This window comes from Carettochelys insculpta, chromosome 10 (assembly GCF_033958435.1).
Source record: "Carettochelys insculpta isolate YL-2023 chromosome 10, ASM3395843v1, whole genome shotgun sequence".
Classification (NCBI taxonomy): domain Eukaryota; kingdom Metazoa; phylum Chordata; order Testudines; family Carettochelyidae; genus Carettochelys; species Carettochelys insculpta.
The window spans coordinates 5,652,211-5,673,209 of NC_134146.1; the positions used below are offsets into that span (position 1 = coordinate 5,652,211).

The window sequence follows — 20,999 nt, forward strand, 5'->3', positions numbered from 1 at the left end:
GGAGCCAGGGGGAGGGGATTAGCATCATATTAGCTGGGGAGTTCACTCAGAGTGAACTAAGGTAAGTAAATGTGTCCCTCATTTAAGTGAATACTCCTAAGTGAAGTAGTCGTTTAACAAGGGGTGAGTGTATAAATATTCCACAGTCCATCTGTGCCATAACAGCAAACGCCAGTGCACGGGAGTAACGAAAGCAGGGCAACTGCCTAGGGTCCCACACCACAGCGAGCACCACGAAGTAAAACTGCGCAACCTTTGGCTTCAGTCCTTGGTGGTGGGGCTCAGTGGCCTAGCAAATCTTACAATAGGAATGCCTGGCAGCCCCACTGAAACCTGCTCGCAGCCCCTCAGAATCATAGGGCACTAAAACTGGGAGGGAACTCAAGCAGTCATCGAGTCCAGTCCCCTGACCACATGGCAGGACCAAACAACATCTAGACTCTGCACCATTCCCGACAGATGTCTGTCTAACCGGCTCTTAAGTATCTCCAGCTGTGGAGATTCCACAACCTCCCTAAGCAATTTATTCCATTGTTTAACCACCCTGATATGAAGTTTTTAAGCCCACTGCTCCTTGTTCTATCCCCAGAAACACAAGAGAACAATTTTTCTCTCTCCTCTTTGTAATCCTCTTTGAGGTATTTGAAAACCACTATCATGACATCTCTAAGTCTTCTCTTTTCTAAACTAAACAAGCCCAGTTCCTTCAGTCTTCTCTCATAGCTCATGTTCTCTAGACCTGTAATCGTTGTTGCTCTTCTCTGGAACTTCTCCAATTTCTTCACATCTTTCTTGAAATGTGGTGCCTAGAACTGGACATAATACTCCGAGGCCTATCAAGCGCTGAGTAGAGTGGAAGAATGACTTCCCATGTCTTGCTCTCAACACTCCTGCTAATGCATCCCAAAATCAAGTTTGCTTTTTTGCAACAGCCTCACTCTGTTGACTCATATTTAACTTGTGGTCCACTATGATCCCTAAATCCCTTTCCGCAGTACTCCTTCCTAGACAGTCGCCTCCCATTTTGTATTTATGAAGATGACTGTTCCTTCCTAAGTGGAGTACTTTGCATTTGTCCTTATTAAACTTCATCCTGTTTACCTTGGACTATTTCTCCAGTTTGTCCAGATAATTTTGAATAATGACCCTGTCCTCCAAAACAGTTGCCACTGCTCCCAGCCTGGTATCATCTGCAGACTTAATAAGCATACTCTCTATGCTAACTTCTGAATCGTTGATGAAGATATTGAACAGAACCAGTCGCAAAACAGACCCCTGCACAACTCCATTTGTTACACTCTTCCAGCATGACTGTGAACCACAAATAACTACTCTTTGGCTGTTTCTACACATTCTGCTTTCTCCAAAAGTGGCTAATAAACAGCCCAAAATATGCTCATGAGGCACAGATGTAAATTCACACCTCATTAGCATAAGGTCACATGGTTTGGAATCCAGAAGCTCTTCCGGACTCCAAAACATCATGCAGAAGTGCGGCCCCTGGGGGATCTTCCAGAAGGAAGTCCTCCTTCCGGAGGCCCCTTCTTCCTGAAACCAAGCAGTGCAGAAAAAAAAAAAAACAGCTAGCAGAGATAGACAGAACTACAGACCTCACAGCCATCCTAATAACAAAGAAAGAAAGAAGATTTTTCAGCCTCTCATAAGCATGACCCTACAGCCACAGGCTTCCAGGTCCCGAACTGTAACAGTCTTCCTGTTGCCTAATTCCTGTGCACCTGAAAGCCCTGGAGATGGAAGAGGTCAGAGCGGACAACTGTGGGGAATTGTGGTGCACATACAGGGCATCTCTGGAGGCTAATGATTTTCATTTTAAAGACATGGCAATTCCTCACTACTCTTCATTCAGAATTTTAGATTTCAACTCAACACTATACCCGTCAGATTATGACAACACTATGATATCGATATTATATCATTTTAGTGCTCCATAAATCAAGCTAATGGAATTTACAGTGAAGACGGGCACTTGGTAAAATTGGGCTAAATGCCTTAAAATCAATATTATCTCATAGTGTAGACACAGCCGAAGTCTTGCTTCCCGTGAGACCCTACCTACCAGCTCTCTAAGTTTTCCAAAATCTACCTTCAACCCATTGTCTCAATTTTCCTGTTCCCCCTTTCACCATTTCTTAAAATCATGAACTCTACGATTTCACGGTCACTTTCTCCCAGGCTGCCTTCCACTTTGAAATTCTCAACCAGTCCCTCCTTGTTAAAATCAAATCCAGAACCTGCTTCCTCCCCAGTAGCTGTTTCTACCTTCTGAAGTAAAAAACTGTCACCCTTGCAGTCCAAGAACTTTCTGGGTAGTCTGTGCCTAACTGTTAGCTTCCCTTCATATGTCTGCACAGCTGAAGCCCGCCATCACCGGCAAATCCTGCGCTTTGAATGATTTTGTTAATTGCTTTGAAAAAGCTGCATCCGCCTCTTCTACCTGGGTAAGTGGTCTGTAGTAGAACCCTAGCATGACATCACCCTTTTTTTCTTTTTACCTTAGAGGGCCCCCAACCTGTGTTTGAATTCTTAGCATCCATGTGCAGAATAAATTTTGGTATGTGCACCAAAGCATATGCAGATGGGCACCATCAGTAAAAACACATGCTGCTGGCTGTGGGTGCTCTCCTAATCACCTGGGTAGTATCTGAATCTGCTTGGTTATCACCTAACAGCCCAGCTCACAGGCAACACTGCCCCACACCGCTGGCTGAAAACCACTGAGCTAGCATACGCTAATAAAAAAGGGTGGGGCAGGTGAGATCCTACAATGGCTGCTACTCCAAGACCAACGAGAAAGTCTAATGAGTGAGATAAGTGTTTTATCCATGATAGCCTCAAAGGGAATTTGAGAGAGACAGAACTAGTGCCCTGACCTCAACTGAGTTCTCTTTGTTATTAATGCGAAGGCAGCTGAAGCCTAAGCAAGACTCCTTTCTCTTCAATTTTCAAAATTTAATTCCTAGAGGAAAGGAAAAAAGGGGAAAAAAGTTAAGGTACAGGCACATTCAGGACTTCTGGTTAAGAAAAGCCTTGGGAATTAATAGAAATAGAGAGTCAGATATATAAATATATACCTACCTTAACTCCTGTCTCCTTTTTTAGGGAGTCTTACCCATCTCTGAGAGGATTTGTATTCTTTAGAAGGGGAGTGGAGAAAAAGAGAAGTCTCTCGACAAACTTTAACTGGGATTACTCCATGAAGTACACAAACTACTACAACTGCCTGACTAAACCATGCATGAGGAGTGCTGACCCAAGGTCCCCTGCAAATTTAGCAGCACTTGCACCAAAATATACATTGTATGACCAACACTTAGTTTAGATTTATTTAAATCACTTGTTTCCAAGGTACCTCGACATCCTGAACACTGGATAAAGAAGTTGATTAAATCCAGAAGTGCTATATCCCTGTCTTGTTTATATGATTCAATCCAGTCGTCCACCACAGACTGTCAAGAAAAAAAGAAAACTTATCAGATACTCTTAAAAAGCTTTATAAATGTAAATGACTTTTCAGAACAATCTTTTCAGAAAGTAATTTTATAATTGAGAAGGTACTTCCCACAATCGTGAGAATACAAATTCAGAAATCAACATGCCTTCCCCCTTAACTGGTGGAGACAGAACAAATACTAATAGAGCCCAGGTCTGCATGCATTGTTTTCAAGTCTCATACTAGGATAAAGTTAGCTGTTTAAAGGCAAATTAATTAATAAACCAAAACTGTGATTGAGATAGTTATTCTAACAAGTACAGGTTGAACCTCTCTAATCCAGCACAATCTTGTCTGGCAACATCCATAACCCAGCATGATTTTAGTTACCCAACGATCAGTTCTGGGTACGGCCAAGTTTCCTGTGGTCCCATAAAGTCTGTTTACAACCACCAGTCCTGGCTCTCAGTGTTCTGTGCTGCTGTTTAGCTGTAATTTACCCCTAAATGTCTTTTAAGAGCCCTGTAAGCTGTGGAAGTGTTCATTGGTAATGCTGCTATACGATACTGACCTCCCATCGCCCAGGAAATTCTCTCGTTCAGCACCAGTCAGGGCATGAGGGTGCTCAACTAGAGAGGTTCAACTTGTATGTTGAAAATGGAAACATTCTGTCTTATTTCAGAATGCCACCAAGAAAACATTCTCAGCAGGGTAACGCTCTCTGGGGATAAGCAACTCATTTATTTTGCAAGACTGAAGTCTTCTAATGGTGATATTGGTCAATGAGTCATGAGGTCTAATTTTAAAATAGTGCATACGGTTTATTTAAACAGCTGGAGATGGGAAACATTCTAAACTAAAAAAAACATCCATCTTATTATGCACATTATGCTGATTGTGACGGACAACCAAAAAACCCACCCATCCATTGCAACAAAAAGCTGAGACATGGTCTGACAGAACTTGAAAGGGGACCACGCGTACTGGGGAAACATTTTAAATTACTCATACTCAAGTGTACAAAGTCTACCATCAGCAAGCAGATGGGAACCAAGAGCTGTCCTATCATTTACTATGTCACTGTGGATAAAGAGCAGTCTCAGCTGCTTGATAAACTTAAGGCACTGAATGCCTCAGTGAAAGAGGGCAACCAAGGATTAAGAGTATATATGGCACAGACACATAGCCACCTACAACGTGTGCGAAGACACACACACAAACTCCAAAACCCCAGAGGTATATTCAACTATTCCCCATGCAACAACTCAGCCTAAAAACCTGACGCTGGCACTCTGTAATTGCCGGGGCAGAAGGGTAGGTACCACATAGTATTACAGAAGCTGGTGTAGACAAGAAAAACGACAGATGCAATGGAAAAAAGGTAGGAAAAAAAACACCCTCTCTGAAGGAGTAAGAAGAGGTGTGAGGTTCTTCAGACCCCACCAACATCCCTATCTTTTAGAGGGAAGCAAAACAGGTGAGAGTTCCTCCTACATCTAATCATCATCATCATCATCTTAATCTAGGAAGAAACATTACTAAAACCCTGATTTTCCTTGCTTCCCAGGATAAAACAATAGCATAGCAATGCAAACACACATTTTTAACTGAGTCAAATGTTACTCTGTCTACTGATTTTATACAATGCAAACGAAACCAACTTTTTTTTTAAATACACAAACACACGTTCAGAGAACTTTGTACAGAAGCTAGATGACTATGAAATGCCTTGTACAAGGCTTCTTTGGGCTGAGGACACTATTTTGGAGACGTTAGCTTTACAGGAAATTTCTCTGAAGGCAGTAAGAATTCCAGTTTTACTCACAACCAGTTTTTGCATCCTAAAGCTGTTGGATAGAGACTGCACCTTTTCTCTCCTCACAAATGATTGGGTAAAGCATCTCTTTAAAGGGATTCTGCCACTTTTCAAAATGTTATAAATGTATGACTTCAGATGCTCCATCTGCAATTCCTAAATCGGCAAACAAATGCTGACTTCCCCCGCTGGCACATGGATATCAGGACTCATCTGTCAGTGGGCCAAGGAAGAGGGTCAAAAAGGATATTTGTATATCGAAAACCTCAGAATTAGTATTACATGAGACAACACACTTGTTCAGAAATGCTTCCCGCTCCAGTTAATCCAGGAAAGGAATAAGATAAGACTGACCATTAGTGGGACAGTTTGCAAAATTTCTCTGGGATCTTGCACTTTTCACAATAAGAAGCATAAGGTTTGAAAAGTTTATCACTCACTTAGTATCTCTCGCACACACTCTTTGAGAACAAGTCTTACATAAACTATTGGATTTTCTACTTGCAGTATATAAAATCAGAATAAAACAAGATGAAAAAGTTTGGCCTCACGCTGAAGTATCAATTTGTTGCTACATCCTGACATTCTGCACTGATATTTTCCCTGTGTGGCTTGCCATTTGATTAAAAAAAAACTTTCTATGAACAGAGAGAGGGAGCTGTGCTAGTCTATACACTACCAAAACAAAAAGCAGCCAAGCAGCACGTTAAAGACTAGCAAAATAATTTATTAGGTGAGCTTTTGTGGGACAGACCCACTTCTTCAGACCATAGCCATACCAGAACAGACTCAATATTTAAGGCACAGAGAACCAAAAACAGTAAGCAAGGAGGACAAATCAGAAAAAAATGATTAAGGTGAGCAAATCAGAGAGGGGAGGGGTGGGGGTGGGAGGGAAGGTCAAGAATTAGATTAAGCCAAGTATGCAGACAAGCCCCTTTAGTGACTCAGAAAATTCCCATCCCGGTTCAAACCACGTGTTAATGTGCCGAATTTGAATATAAACGACAGCTCAGCTGTTTCTCTTTGAATATCGGTGCAAAAATTATTTTCAGTGACACGCATACTCTTAAGTCATTAACAGAATGGCCCAGTCCATTAAAATGTTGACTAACTGGTTTGTGGATCTGGAGTGTTTTGATGTCTGTTTTATGCCCATTAACCCTTTGTCTAAGGGATTTAGAAGTCTGTCCAATATACAAAGCATTTGGGCATTGTTGGCACATGATGGTGTAGATGATGTTAGCAGAGGAGCATGAGAGAGTGCCCGTGATTCTGTGAATAACCTGCTTAGGTCCAGTGATGGTATTTCCAGAGAAGATATGTGGACAAAGCTGGCAGCGGGCTTTGATGCAAGGAAGGTTCCAGGACTGGTATTCCTGGAGTATAGACTGTGGCTGTTAGTGAGGATCCTCATAAGTTTGGGAGGTTGTGTGTGAGAGAGAACAGGCCTGTCACCTAGGGCCTTCTGGAGTGTGGCATCCTGATTAAGGATAGGTTGTAGGTCTTTAATAATTCATTGCAGTGGTTTGAGTTGGGGGCTGTAGGTGATGACCAGTGGTGTTCTGCTCTTGGCTTTTCTGGGCCAATCTTGGAGTAGCTGGTCTCTGGGTATTCATCTGGCCCTGTCGATTTGTTTTTTTACTTCTCCTGGTGGGTAATTCAGATTTATGAATATTTGGTAAAGATCCAGATTAGTAGAACTGCTATGGGCACCCGCATGGCCCCACAATATGCTAATATATTAATGGCTGACCTGGAACGATTCCTCAGCTCTCATCCCCTATTACCCCTCAGAAATACAGGCAGTGCATAGTGAAGGCTAAACCTACCCAAACAGCCAAGTGTGGACTTGCCCACACCCCATCCCCACTGACCATGCCACAAAGATTGTGAGCCTGGCAAAGCCGTAGCAGTGCTACAGTGCACTTTTCCTTCTGACAGTCCAAGTCAAGAATAGGGCTGCAGGAACTAGCTAGCCTGGGGCAGCTGCCAGCCACAGCAGTGGGTGGCCTCTGGGTTCCAGGAAATGTAGAAAGGCTGAACCTAGTCTCCTGGAGACTTAGCTTTGCAGGACACCCCTGGGCAGAAACCTGATCTGTGACTTCTCTACCCACATAGCCTGTCATACAGTTGCAGCCTCTGGCAGTCAAGAAGCTTCAGAACACCCACAGCACAGGTTTGCATCATTGACCATCACAAACAGGCATCGATGGACATATCCTCCGTGAACTGGTCTAATTCTCTTTTCAATCCAATTACACTTTTGGCCTTTATAAAATTTCCTGGCAATGAGTTCCACATGTTGTCTGCACTGTGTACAGTAGCCCCGTATGTTTGTTTTAAACCTGGCACCTATTATTTTCAATGGGAGACACCTGTGTAAAGAAGTAAATGATAGATGCTTCTTCATCACTCTGTCCACACCATTCTTCACTTTATAAATCTCTAGCACATCCCCCATATAGACCTCTCCTTTCTAAGATGAATAGTCCCGATATTTTTAATGTCATGTCATACAAAACCCGTTTCATAACCCTAATAATTTGTTGCCTTTTTCTCTGTACTTTTGTATTATAACGTATCTAGTTTGAGATGAGTAGACCAGAATTTATTCCATGTGAGGGTTACCATGAATTTACATAGCAACACTGCGATCTTTTCTATTCACAAAGATTCCTAACGTTCTGTTAAACTTTCTTCAGATGTTTCCAGAGAATTATACATAACACCAAGACCACTTTCCTGAGTGATAAAAGCTAGTTTATATATCATAGTTTTAAAAAGTATAGTTGGATTTTTTCCTGATGTGCATTACTTTGCATATAATCAACCCTGAATTTCATCTTCCATTTTGTTGCCCAGTCTCTCAGTTTTGTGAACAACCTTTGCAAATATTCACAGTCTGCTTTGGACTAACTGTATTAAATAATTTTGTATCATCTGCAGGTTGCCTCCTCACTGCTTACCCATGCTCCCTCCGCTCTTCCCCCCACCCCCCCAAAAATCATTTAGCAACACATTGAACAGCATTGGTCCCAGTGCTGATCCTTGAGGGACACCACTATTTAGCTACACGCTTAGTCCACTTTCTTCAAATAGTTACTGAACTATAAGAGGTCTTTCCTCTTATCCCATGATCGCTTACATTGCTTAAGGATCTTTGATAAGGGACCTTTGTCAAAGGCTCAAGGACAAAGTATACTCTAGTCACTGGATCTTAGTTCTCCATATTTACTAACTTCCTCAAAGTATACTTACAGGCTGATGAGGCATTAGCAGAGGTGACTTTCTGAACAAGTGTATTCATCTATACACCTGATAATTCTACTCTTTAGTGTGGTTTCAACCAGCATGCAAGGTAATTAAGTTAGATTTACTGACCTGTAATTGCCACAACTGCCTTTAGAGACTTTTTCATACATGGGTGTCACGTTAACTATCCTCCAAACATCTCGTACAGAGACTAATTTACTTCAAGGTATACACCAAAGTGAGTAAATCTGACATTTCACATTTGAGTTCTTTAAGAATTCCTGGATCAATGTTATACACTCTTGACAACTTAACTCAATATTTCAATTTCAACACCACCTCTACTAAAGCCTCAATCTGGGACAGTTCCCCAGTTTTGTCACCTAAAAATAACAGCTCAGGTATGTGTATCTCCCTCACACCCTCTGCAGCGAAGACCAATGAAAAATACTCAGTTTCTCTGCACTGACCTAGTCTTCCTTGAGTGCTTCATTAGTACTTTGATTATCCAATGACCCCACTGATTGTTTGGCAGGTTTTCTGCTTCTGAAGTAACTAAACTTTTTGTAATTGATCAACATCATCATCATCAATAACTGTGGGCTCTGTGCCCATTGCTGTCTGATGCCTCTCTATTTCCTTCCATCTTTCCCTGTCCAATGTAGAGTGGCTTAGTTTCTGTAGGCTAGCTTTGCACCAATCTACTATATCTATCCATTCTCTGTGAGGTCTACCTCTCCTATTCAAACTGTCCATTACGCCAAATACCCTGGTCTTGATTTTTCATTCATTGTTCATCCTGAAAATACGCCCAAATAGTTGTAGCTTACATTTTATAACCTTCTGCAGCAGGTTCTCTTTCAGGTGTATCTTTCTATACAATTCCTCATTGGTGACCTTCTGCATCCATCATATTCTCAGAATCTTTCTACAGCAACTCCTTTTGAGCACCAATATTCTTCTTTTCGAATCTTGTCATCACCCATGTCTCACATCCACACAACGTGCTGCTCAATACACACATTTTCAAAACACTCAGCTTCGTTCCTAAGCTAATTGCTTTGCTTTTCCAGATCTTATCCATCACCTTCAAACTCGCTCTTGCTTTTACTATTCTAGTCACTCTTTCCTTCTTGCAGTCTAGATCATACATTATATGTTGCTCCCCAGATATGTGAACTTCTCTATATTTTCTAGTTCAATACCATCTACGCTGATCTTCCTTCCTATTTTCTCATCTCCAAATACCACTGTTTTTGTCTTATCAATGTTCATAATCAGTACATACTGCTTCCCTTCTTCGTATAGCACCTGCACCGTTTTTGCTAGCTTCTCCTCATCTTCCTCAATGACAACTATAACTATACCATCCGCGAACCTCAAGATAATTCTTTTCCCATGCACAGATGTACCTTCTACCTCTTCCTTGACCTTTTCCATCACTCTCTCCAGATGTGTGATGAAGATATTGGATCTCCTTCTCTCGTACCTCTACTTGTTTTAAACCATCTTCCCAACTCCCTTCATGTTCCCACCACTGCCTCCGCATTGTCATTCAGGTTTTGTAATTAGCTTCTGTATATTTTGTACTTGCTCTTCAAATTTTTGTTGGCCTTTTATACTTTTACACTTGATTTGCTAGAGTTTATACTCTTCCACTTTCCTTCACTGGATTTGACTTCCAACTTGTAAACAATTTGGGGGGGGGGTCCCCAAACTACCTCTATCAGTCTCCATCATGGCATTATTTGGTTCTCTAACTTTTATGTGAAGGTATACAATTAGTTTCAGCATCTATTGTAGCACTATTTACAGATATACACACAAGACTTAGTGGAAAAAAATCTATTCCTATTAGAGGTAATAATTTAAAGATAAGATTAAAGCATTCTGATTGAGTGCTCAGCCAGCAAACCTAACCAAAGGGCTGGCGGAAGCAGTGAATAAACACACTCCTAATGAGGGCATCACTAAACAGATGGAGAAAAGCCTTCACTTGATATTCTACTAATTATCCTTTTTGCAGTTTTCATTTTTGTCTACAAAAGACTTTCCTCCTACATGGTCCATATCATGCACAAATCAGCAAAGCATTTCAATCTGCCTAGGCTACTGGGAGGCTGAAGCAAGTTCTCTGATAGTTAAATGCCCTGATATCTTCTTTACTCCCTGTAAATCTGGAAAATATTTACTCAACTGTTAATCAGCATAGCTGTTGGTCTTCAACATGTGTTGTGCACATGTATACTCCACTTTAAGGGAACGCACACCTAGTGCATTCTAGTCACAGCTTTCACTACTAGTACAAAGAGGTGATTCTTGTGCCCCTCATCTCCTCATAAAATCAACAGTAACAGATATGGTAGGACAGGATGGTACCTTGAGAGATCATCTAGTCCTAAACCCTTGTACTGAAGCAGGACCAAGTATACTAGACCATCCCTGATAGATGGTTTGCCTAACCTGTTTTTTAAAAACCTTCAATGACAGACTCCACAACCTTCCTCAGGAACACATTCCAGTGTATTTCTTAATACCTAACAAATTTCCCTTCACACAGAGTAAGCCCATTACTACTACTCCTACCTTCAGTGCACACAATAACAAAATTGATATATATCATTTTCTTCCTAACAGTCCTCAACTTATTTGAAGACTTGTCTGCTTCCTCCCTCAGTCTTCTCTTCTCATGACTAAACATTCCTAACTTTTTAATTTTTTCTTCGAACATTAGATTATCTAAATTTATCATTTTTGTTGCTCTCTTCTGGACTTTATTCAATGTACCCACATCTTTCCTGAAGTGGGATGGCCAGAATTAGACACAGCATTCCAATGAAGAACTCCCCAATACCAAGTAGAGGGAGTAATAACTTTCATGTCTTATATATGACATTTCTGGAATAATATCCCATAATGTTAGTCTTTTTGCAATTGCATCACTTTGTTGATTCAGATTCAAATGTGACCCACTAAAATGCCCAGATTCTTTTCAGCAGTATTACAACCTATGCAGCAATTCCCCATTTTGCATATCTGTAACTGATTTTTTCCATTTTACATGAAGAACCGTCCAATTAATTCAATTTAGTAGCTTCTACTTCTAAGCTCAAAGAGATCCCCTTTTATTCCACATAGGCTGGCATCCAGGAAGGGTCTACTGCAGCAGAAAGAAAGGTTATTCACCCTGTGCAGTAACTGGAGTGTTTTGAGATGTGGGGCCCTTTTGGTGCTCCTTTTTAGGTGGCAGTGTATCTACCATGAAGTCCCTACTGTGAACCCCCAAGTACAGGGAAGGTAGTGGAGCGCATGTAAGAACTCATCTTGAACAACTCCAGTTGCAGCATAAGGTGAGTAACCTCTCTCTCTCTTCTTCGAATGGAGTCCCTGAGAGACCTCCACGTTAGGCAACAGTAGACCAGTGTACCTCTGATAGCTGGAGGACTTTGGATTTGTATGAGTGTGACATAGGCATGAGGCCTGCTACTTCATCCTTTCTGGAGTCCTCTGTGATAGTGCTTTGCAAACATGCAGGCAGAGGTCTAAGGAGCCACCTCACAAACTTCCACTACTGATATGTTGTTAAGGAAAACTATGAAAGCTGAAATGGACCTTTTGGAGTTTGCACTTGTGTGCTGGGATGCTTCAATATTCCCAATCTGGCAGCACACGTAAATGCATATGGAGATCCATTTAGAGATTCTGTGTGAAAATAGCATCCCCTTTGGAGCATCCTGTAGCTGACATGAAAAGTCTAGAGGATTTCTGGAATAGTTTTGTTCTATCAAGCTAGAATGCTGGTGCCCTTCTGATGACTAGAGTGTGTACTGCAGCCTCCATGGAGGGACAGTGAGGCTTAGGATAAAGTGCAGGGAGGTGAATTCGTTGATTCAAGGGGAATGCAGAGGTAAAACTTTGGGTGGGTATGTAAAGTGACTCTCTCTTTGAAAACCATAATGGGTAAAATGGTCAGCCATGAATGCCCCTATCCCACTCACTCCTTTTGGCTGAGGTAATGGCAACCAGGAATGTCACTTTCACTAGTAAAAGTAACAGCAAACAGGTGCCTAGTGATTGGAATGGTAATCCATTAAGGCATTTCAATACTTGGTTAGGGTTACATGTGTGCACAGTAGAGGGAGACCCTTTAAGAACTAGTCAAAAATTGGGTGAGCAAACTTTGACATTTGCTCTCTCACATGAAGGAATGCTGAGATGGCCACCAGGCAGGCAAGTGAGTTTTTTGATAAGCCAGAACTTGTGAGCTCAGACAGGTATTCCAAGATCATTGGCAGTGATGTTGATTCATTCATCAGTTGTCTTCCTTGACACCAAGTGGAGAGTCTCCTCAGTTTTTGGAGGTAAATTTTTAAAGTATTGATTTTCCTGCTATTCAGTAGCACATTTTACTTGTCTGGACCAGATCAGTCTGTCTCACTGGAACCATTCAGGAACCATGCCTGTAGATGGAGCATTTCCAGATTCAGACAGAAAATTCAATAATTGTGTTGAGAGAGAATAACTAGCCAATGACAGAAATCTCTAGCGCATATCGCCATGCCTAATAGGTAAGGACACCACACCTGCCTGGGACAATCTGGCACTATGACAAACTTTGGCCTCCTTGTTTCATATTTTATTAATTACGTTTGCTATCACTGGCATTGGTGAAAATGCATACAAAAGTGGGACCTCCCATTTGATATGAAAAGGATCCCTCAACAAGCATCAAGCCAGTCCCGCTCTTGAGCACAACAATACAACAGTTTTCAGTTTGTCAGGGATGCAAAGACGTCAATGATGGGGATGCGTCATCTGCTAAAGCTAAAGTTGAGAACCTCTCCTCTCATCTACCTTTCATAGTCTGCTAAGTGTATCAGCTGTTACATTTTGGTTGCCTGGAAGGTAAAACGCTGAAATGTTCATGTTGCACTATATGAACCAATTCCAAAGTTCCATGGCTACTGTGCAGAAAGTGACAAAGAGCTCCCCCTTGTCTGTTCATGTAAACCATGCAAGCAATGTCATCAGTCATCAGAAATGAGAAGTAGGAAGTGTGTACAGATATTGTGTACAACATGCAGTTCTAGCAGATAAATATGTTCGTGAGTCTCTTCCAGAGACCATTTGCCCTGTATTGTCCTTTGATCCATGTTCGCTCCCTAATCTACTGGCGAGGCTGTAGTTGTCAGGTTCTCCTGTAGGAAAAGAACACCTACTGAGACATTTTGTGGCATTATCTACCCTTGGAGATATGAGAATAAGGTGGCCACCTACATTGGGATCATTTATGCAGACATTAGTTTTCATGTGTCCTATTTTATTTCTATTGTTTCAGGGGCCTTTAGGCTTCTGATATGATTGGTACATTTCCCTTTTTGCTGTTGGGTGTAAATCCTTAAGGCTCAGAAAGCAGTGCTACAGATCCTTCGTGGAATGAAATACTATGTCTTTTTACAAATGGATGATCCCTACTGAAAGGTAAATCACTTTCACCCAAAGTTCCTGTAGTATTCCTGATGACAAGAGCCATGTTGCTCACCACATTACCACAGCTATGGTTGTTCTCATGGCAGCAGTGTTTGCTATGTCCAAGAATGCCTTGAGTAATCTTTTGGCTATTAGTTGGCCCTCTGTAATGATAGCCTGAAATTGCACATGGTTCTCCTCAAGCAGGTCAGTTATGAAAATTGTCAATTTTGCATAATTATCACCGTTATGTTTGGCTAGTAAAGACGACTAGTGGCCACTTAAAAATGAAGGGTGCCCAAAGTATATTTGGAACATGAATAGGTCAAGTCAGTTTTTTAAATTTATGTCAAGGCATAGCTTGGAACTGCAGTTGTTTGTTTCACTGGTGAACAACCTCAACTAGGGATTGGGAGGCAGATGTGCAAAAATGAATCCAGCCCCCTTTGCAGGCATGTAATATTTTCACTCTGCCCTCTTACAGGTGGCCAGAATTGAAGTCGTATCTGCCATATTGTTTCAGCAGAGTCAAAGATGGACTTGTTGATGGAGAGGGACATCTTAAGAGGTAGAGGAAGTTTGTAATATTTATACCAACTTATGTTGGTTTATTTTTATTGCCTCTAGTGGTATCCGTTGGCTTTGTGCAATTCTCTTAAAACACTTCCTTGAATTGCTCAAAGCTGTCCTCAGAAGTCTCTGGTGAAGGCGTAATGGCCCTAATCAGGTCACGAAGACAAGCTGTGCACCAAAAGTGTGTCCTGGTCTATACCAGTCTCTGTGTTCTCTCCCATTTCAAGTGTCTCAAAAGATTATCTAAAGAGCCTGAGTGAGAACCAAGCTCCTGCCTCAATGCTGTGGATGGTCAAGGGTGGTGGTTCCTGCACGAGGTCCAGCATTCCCCAAGTCTACATTGTTTCAGAAAGCCTATCGGGGTGGAGGGTGATACATCAATGGTGGTCCATATCATGGTTGGTTCATGTGGTGGCTGGGGCCCATGTGTGTCTGTGCTGGATGGAGGTTTTTTCTTGAGAGGCAATGGGGACACTGAGTAATGCTTTTACATCTTCTCTTCATCATTTGAGCATCTGGCTATGTTTTCCAGGCTGCATTCTCTGACAGACCCCTCCACCAAAAACGGGTGACTGCAGTGGCCATGAAACATTCAAGTCTTTCTGATGTACTAGAGACTATGTCAGTGCCACTTGGAAAGGTACCACCCATAGGGATGCCACCGAAAGAAGAATTATTCCTGTAGTTCATAGCTTGCCCAAACAAAAGCAGAATCCTCTACAACAATCACTGTTCTCATCCCAGCTCTAACACAGAACAGAAGTGACGACAATATGCAACTTTCACCTTACACCAGGCAGTCTGAACACCATTCTGTGTGCCTCCTCTCTATCCTGATGTAGACTTGTCATACAAGATATATCAAATCAACCATCTTTGCTGGAATTCCACAGTGCATCAAGATCTTCCAGAGTGCTTCTCAGTAGACATTAACGCACACTTTAGTAAAATCAATCAAGATAAAAATAACCTTTTGTGGGTATTTCAAGCTTTTCCTCAATAAATCTCCTCAAGGCATAAAGTTAAGGTCACTATTTCTTTACATCATTCAATGTGTGTTAGTGGTTCTGGGTTGCTGAGCATGATTCATGACATGATTCATCTAACAGGCTCTATGTTTAAAAGTGTACCATCTCAAACCTTCACAATACCACAAAACTTCAAGAACTACGATGTCAGTTATTTGGATACCCAAAAAATGTTTTTTAGACTACCCTCTCAGATGAATTAATTCTCTCTCTTTGCTGTTTATCCATTCTCTCCTCTTTTCTGGATGTTTTAACTTCCTTACTTTTATCTGCATATTTTTGTTCTAGAATAACTGTGTCCTGACATGATGGGAAGACTTCAGATCTTCAAAGCCCCTGAGACCTATGCTGGAGGGAGAGAAACTTTTGGTAGGGTCACCCAAGACAGATAGGTTGAATGGTTCAAACCAGATTAAAGGCAGTCCACCAGTCTTCCTAGCAGGTTACTGACAGTCAGGCTAACAAACACAAAAATACACTTACAGAAAAAAAACCACACACAACTGTCAGACTTGTGCACAAAAATGCCAGCTGTGGAGCCCTACTGGGACATAAGCCAAGATAGTTCTGGCCAATCAACAAATTCAGTCTGAAGCTATGATGGAGAATCAAAGCCACAACAAATTCTCCATTTGAAACAGGATATCGTAACAAAAGAGATTAAGACAAGAATTAGGTGTTGAGATGTTAGATCACCTTGTAGCAGTACCATGAGTTATCAAAGGAATAATCGTCTTTGGCTTAATTATACCATATGAGGTTAGATACACTGGCTGACACAAATTATCAGGGTGATTGTTTTTTACTCAGGAAAAGAGAATGATAAAAACTTAAGGAACAAGGTGGCTTATTACTGGGTAAGAAAGCTACTGACGATATGCGAGCCTGTTGATTTAAGAATACTGACTGCTTGCTCAAAAGCTATGCAAACACCACCATTATTCAGTGCCAACAAATAAACTGATCAAAGACCCTTTTATGAAAGACAGAAAAATATATCTGGCAATACCCACGAAACATGACTGTTTTCCAGATGGGAATTTTAAATGCCCAGGTTTTTGTTGTTAATAGCATGTCTGAACACATTGTGGACAGGTATGACATCCCAGGACAGAATGAAAATGGGTAATGTTTTGTTGAAATCTACAGACTACATTACCTTTGCATTGAGGGAAGACACTATTCGCACAGCATTGAAGATCAGAAGAGATGTCTCTGAGATGGCAGAACAGCAATATAGGATGAAATGCAATGAGGTAAGGAAAGCAGTCAGAAAGGATAAGGAGAAACGGTTAGAAGAGCAATGTGAAGATATAGAGAGGTATTACAGCGAATGTAAGACTAGGCAGGTGTATAAGACAATTAAGTATATTAATAGAAAATGTCAACCAAAGCAGATGGCGATCAACGATGAAAATGAAGAAGTGCTCATGAACAGGGAGAATATCGTGCAGCAATGGACGAGATACTGCACCAACCTATACAAAGGACAGTTGGACCAGAGCGTCTCAGGGAGACTGACTGAAGAACTGAAAGAGATATCTCCATCAAGCGTCGAGATCAAGACCGATATTTTGAAAGAGGAAGTAGACAAGGCAGTGAAACAACTAAAGAACAATAAGAGCCCTGGAAATGATAAGATCATGGGAGAGATGATCAAATATGGCAGAGAAAGCATGATTCAGGAAATACACCGACTCTGTAATATAGCATGGAGAGAGGGGAAGGCGCCTAAGGAATGCACAAGATCTGTGCTAGTGACAATACCAAAGAAAGGAAGTACACTGGAGTGCAAGAACTACAGAACGATTTCCCTAACGAGTCACCTAGGCAAGGCGCTGATGATGATACTAACAGAGACTAAGATCGCAGGTAGAAGAACATATAGCAGATGAGCAAGCAGGGTTCAGAAAAGATAGAAGTACCATACAGCAGATATTGGCATTAAAACTGACAGCGGAAAAATCTTGACAAAAGAACAAGAACATATACACTTGCTTCATCAATTTTCAAAAGGCATTTAACAGTACAGATCAGAAAGTGACTTGGGCAGTGCTGGAGTCATACAGAGTGGATAGCAGACTGATACGGTTGTTAAAGAATATCAATGACAATGTGGAGGCAGTGGTGAAAGAACATGCAGGGAGTTGGGAAGTTGGTTTAAAACAAGTAGAAGTACGAGACAAGGAGATCCAATATCTTCATCGCACATCTGGAGAGAGCAATGGACAAGATCAAGCAAGAGTTAGAAGGGAAATCTGTGCACGGGAAAAGAATTAACAACTGGAGGTTTCCAGATGATATAGTTAGAGGAAGATGAGGAGAAACTAGCGAAAACGGTGTGGGTGTTAAACGAAGAAGGGAAGCAGTATGGACTGATTATGAACATTGATAAAACAAAAACAATGGTATTTGGAGATAAGGAAATAGGAAGGAAGATTAGTGTGGATGGTATTGAACTAGAAAATGTAAAGAAGTGCACATATCTGGGGAGCAACATAACTTATGATCTAGACTGTAAGAAGGAAATAGCAACTAGAATAGTGAAAGCAAGAGCCAGTTTGAAGGCGATGGACAAGATCTGGAAAAGCAAAGCAGTTAGCTTAAGAACAAAGCTGAGTGTCTTGAAAACGCGTGTATTCAGCAGCATGTTGCACAGATGTGAGACATGGTTAATAATGAAAGACTCGAAAAGAATAATATTGGCATTCGAAAGGAGTTGCTACAGAAAGATTCTGGAGAATAGGATGGATGCAGGTGGTCACCAACGAGGAATTATATAGAAAGATACAGATGAAAGAGAACCTGCTGCAGAAGGTTATACAATGTAAGCTACAACTATTTGGGCATATTTGCAGAATGAACGACGAAAGACAAATCAAGACCTTGGTATTCGGCATAATGGACAGTTCGAACAGGAGAGGCAAACCCCACAGAGAATGGATAGATGATATAGTAGATTGGTGCAGAGCTAGTCTATAGAAACTAAGCCACTCTGCACTGGACAGGGAAAGACGGAAGGAAATAGTGAGAGCGGCATCAGACACCAATGGGTGCTGAGCCCACGGTTATTGATGATGATGACGATGACGACTATTCGCACAGAAGGGAACACAAAGCTGACAGATCAAATGATGTCTTCATCCAGAATAAGCCTGACCACACTGGCAATAGCAGGTGCTATAGAAGATTACTGTTGGAAGCTAGGGTGTATTCAAGCACTGGTATCAGAAAAGATCACTATCTTGTCACTAGGATAGTTAAAATAAAACTAAAGATACCACCACCCCTCAAACCAAGCAGTATATATAGTACTAGAAATTTAGCAGATCTGGCAGCACAGGCACATTTAAAGGTTCAACTCACTAACAGATCCGTAAACTTAAAGGCACTGATGAACTACACAGAAATACTGGAGTACTGTAGGACCTCTTTAGTGTAATCTCAAAAGCTTGCATCTCTCACAAACAGAAAATGGTGCAACAAAAAAAAAAATATTACTTCACCCACCTTGTGTCTCTAATATACTAGGACTAACATGGCTACAGTAACACTGCACAGAGCTCTGGAAACTTTTCAGAGAAGCAAGTGTGGATGCATTTGGCATTACAATAATGGTGAGAAGATCTAAGAAAGAAGAATGCCTACAACAAAATGTATATAGACTTTCTGGAAAGAAGAACAAATTAAATAAGACAGTTTAACACCGCACCCAGTCAGTGCCCCACACCGCCCCTTCCACTCTTTCTAGTATCCTTCCCCTCCCTATCATCTGATCATCTTATTCCTCCTTCCATCTATTCTTTCATTCTTAAATCATTCTCCCCTCCTAGAAAGCAAGTTTCAGCACCTTTTGAATGTTGTGCTAATCTTGGATTATATTTCCTTAAAATAAAAATCATTTTTGCTAGAGGCACATAGATGCAATATGATTTTTATTTAAAATTCAGCTTTCTGCCCTGGTTTGGAGTTTCACTCACAGTGCCAGTGGTGAGTTTGGATTCAATCACCAGGACTTCCCTAACAGCCACCCAGGTCCTGAGATAAATCATCAGGATTTCCCTAACAGCTACCCAGGTCCTGTTCCCCAGACAGTAAGCCAGAATTTGAATCACTATAAAAACCATGCCTCACTATGAAGCATACCAATTATTAATGCAATCAAATGTAGATTTTAGAGCACCTCAAAGTTATGCTGAAACAGAAAACTAGTCTCAACCTTTGTTATGGAAGAGCTTTTGCTCTTACATAATAATGGTCACTTTGGATTTAAAATACATGAAAATCAGACCATGAAAAGGGTTGAATGAAGATGGACAGACCTAATTCACAAAAGTTTGCAAAAATATAGCCATTTTTGAGATTTCCTTTTTTGACTTCTCACAGATCAGTGAACCCCTTAAAAGACTCCCTAAAAAGATGCATCATGGTGTTGAAATCCGTAAGCATAATGCTTTCAAACAAATCTAAAAGTAAGCGATTAACTATCTGATCCTGAAATAATATCTAAAAGAAACCCATAAGCACTAATATCATGCTTGTGAGTATGAAAAGGGTGCAGCGATAATTACAATATTACATGACATTTGATTCCATGACAATTTCTAACAGAGCAAACCCATGCTTAAAGACCAAGAATTCCTACTCACTCCTTTTCCATATACCAAGTTTGAGTATGTCCTGTACCATGATCATATCTATGCAGACAAAGTCAAACATTTGCAACCAATATTCAAAACACTAGCAAGTCCAAAGTATCTGGAAATAATAAAAGTTAAAACATATCACTAGGATGTACAGTAAAAAAGAGGATATTTGATGTTCATCCTGATATTCTGATTATGCACACCTTTTTTCCACCTTTTATCTTTTATCTCTGTTACTTTTATCCACAGCATAAGTGCCAAAAGACAGTGACAGCTTCGCAGCCCGTAATTATGAAATCTTCTACATGCACCAGGAGGCAGAGTTTCATCAGGAACACCAAACAAACAGAATTCTATTGTGTGGTGGATAAGCAGGTGCCACAGACACAGACATACCCAAAAGCACTGTCAGTTTAAAACATTCAGAAGAGGCTTTATGTCAGGATGACCAGACAGGTAAGTATCTGCCCAGTCACTTTGATGTTTTGTCTAGACAACATTCAATTCACATATAGTGACACCACAAAATGGTATTAAATGTAAAGACAGTAAATAAAGACCTAAAGGTCTGAAATCCAGTATTTATATATCAAAGCCTGTTGGCGCTGAAGCACTGTTTACCCAAAACCCAAGAAGTTCTGTATTGTCCGAACGTAACCACAAAAGCCAAAGATTTCATAAACCAGAAAAGTATCTGCAGTGAATTCCTAGTAGTTAAATAAAGAGAATTATTCAGGATGCACGAAATAGTTGGTCTATCA

At 40.9% G+C, this 20,999-nt stretch overlaps 1 protein-coding gene across 1 annotated transcript in view; it reads right to left on the reverse strand.

Moving 5' to 3' along the window:
- The window catches only part of STAG1 (STAG1 cohesin complex component), a 331,084-nt gene that overhangs the window by 220,147 nt on the left and 89,938 nt on the right, over positions 1-20,999 (reverse strand). The window contains exon 6 of the mRNA XM_075003885.1: positions 3,371-3,467. Within this exon, the coding sequence (XP_074859986.1) occupies positions 3,371-3,467 (97 nt within the window). The remainder of the gene's footprint in view (positions 1-3,370; positions 3,468-20,999) is intronic.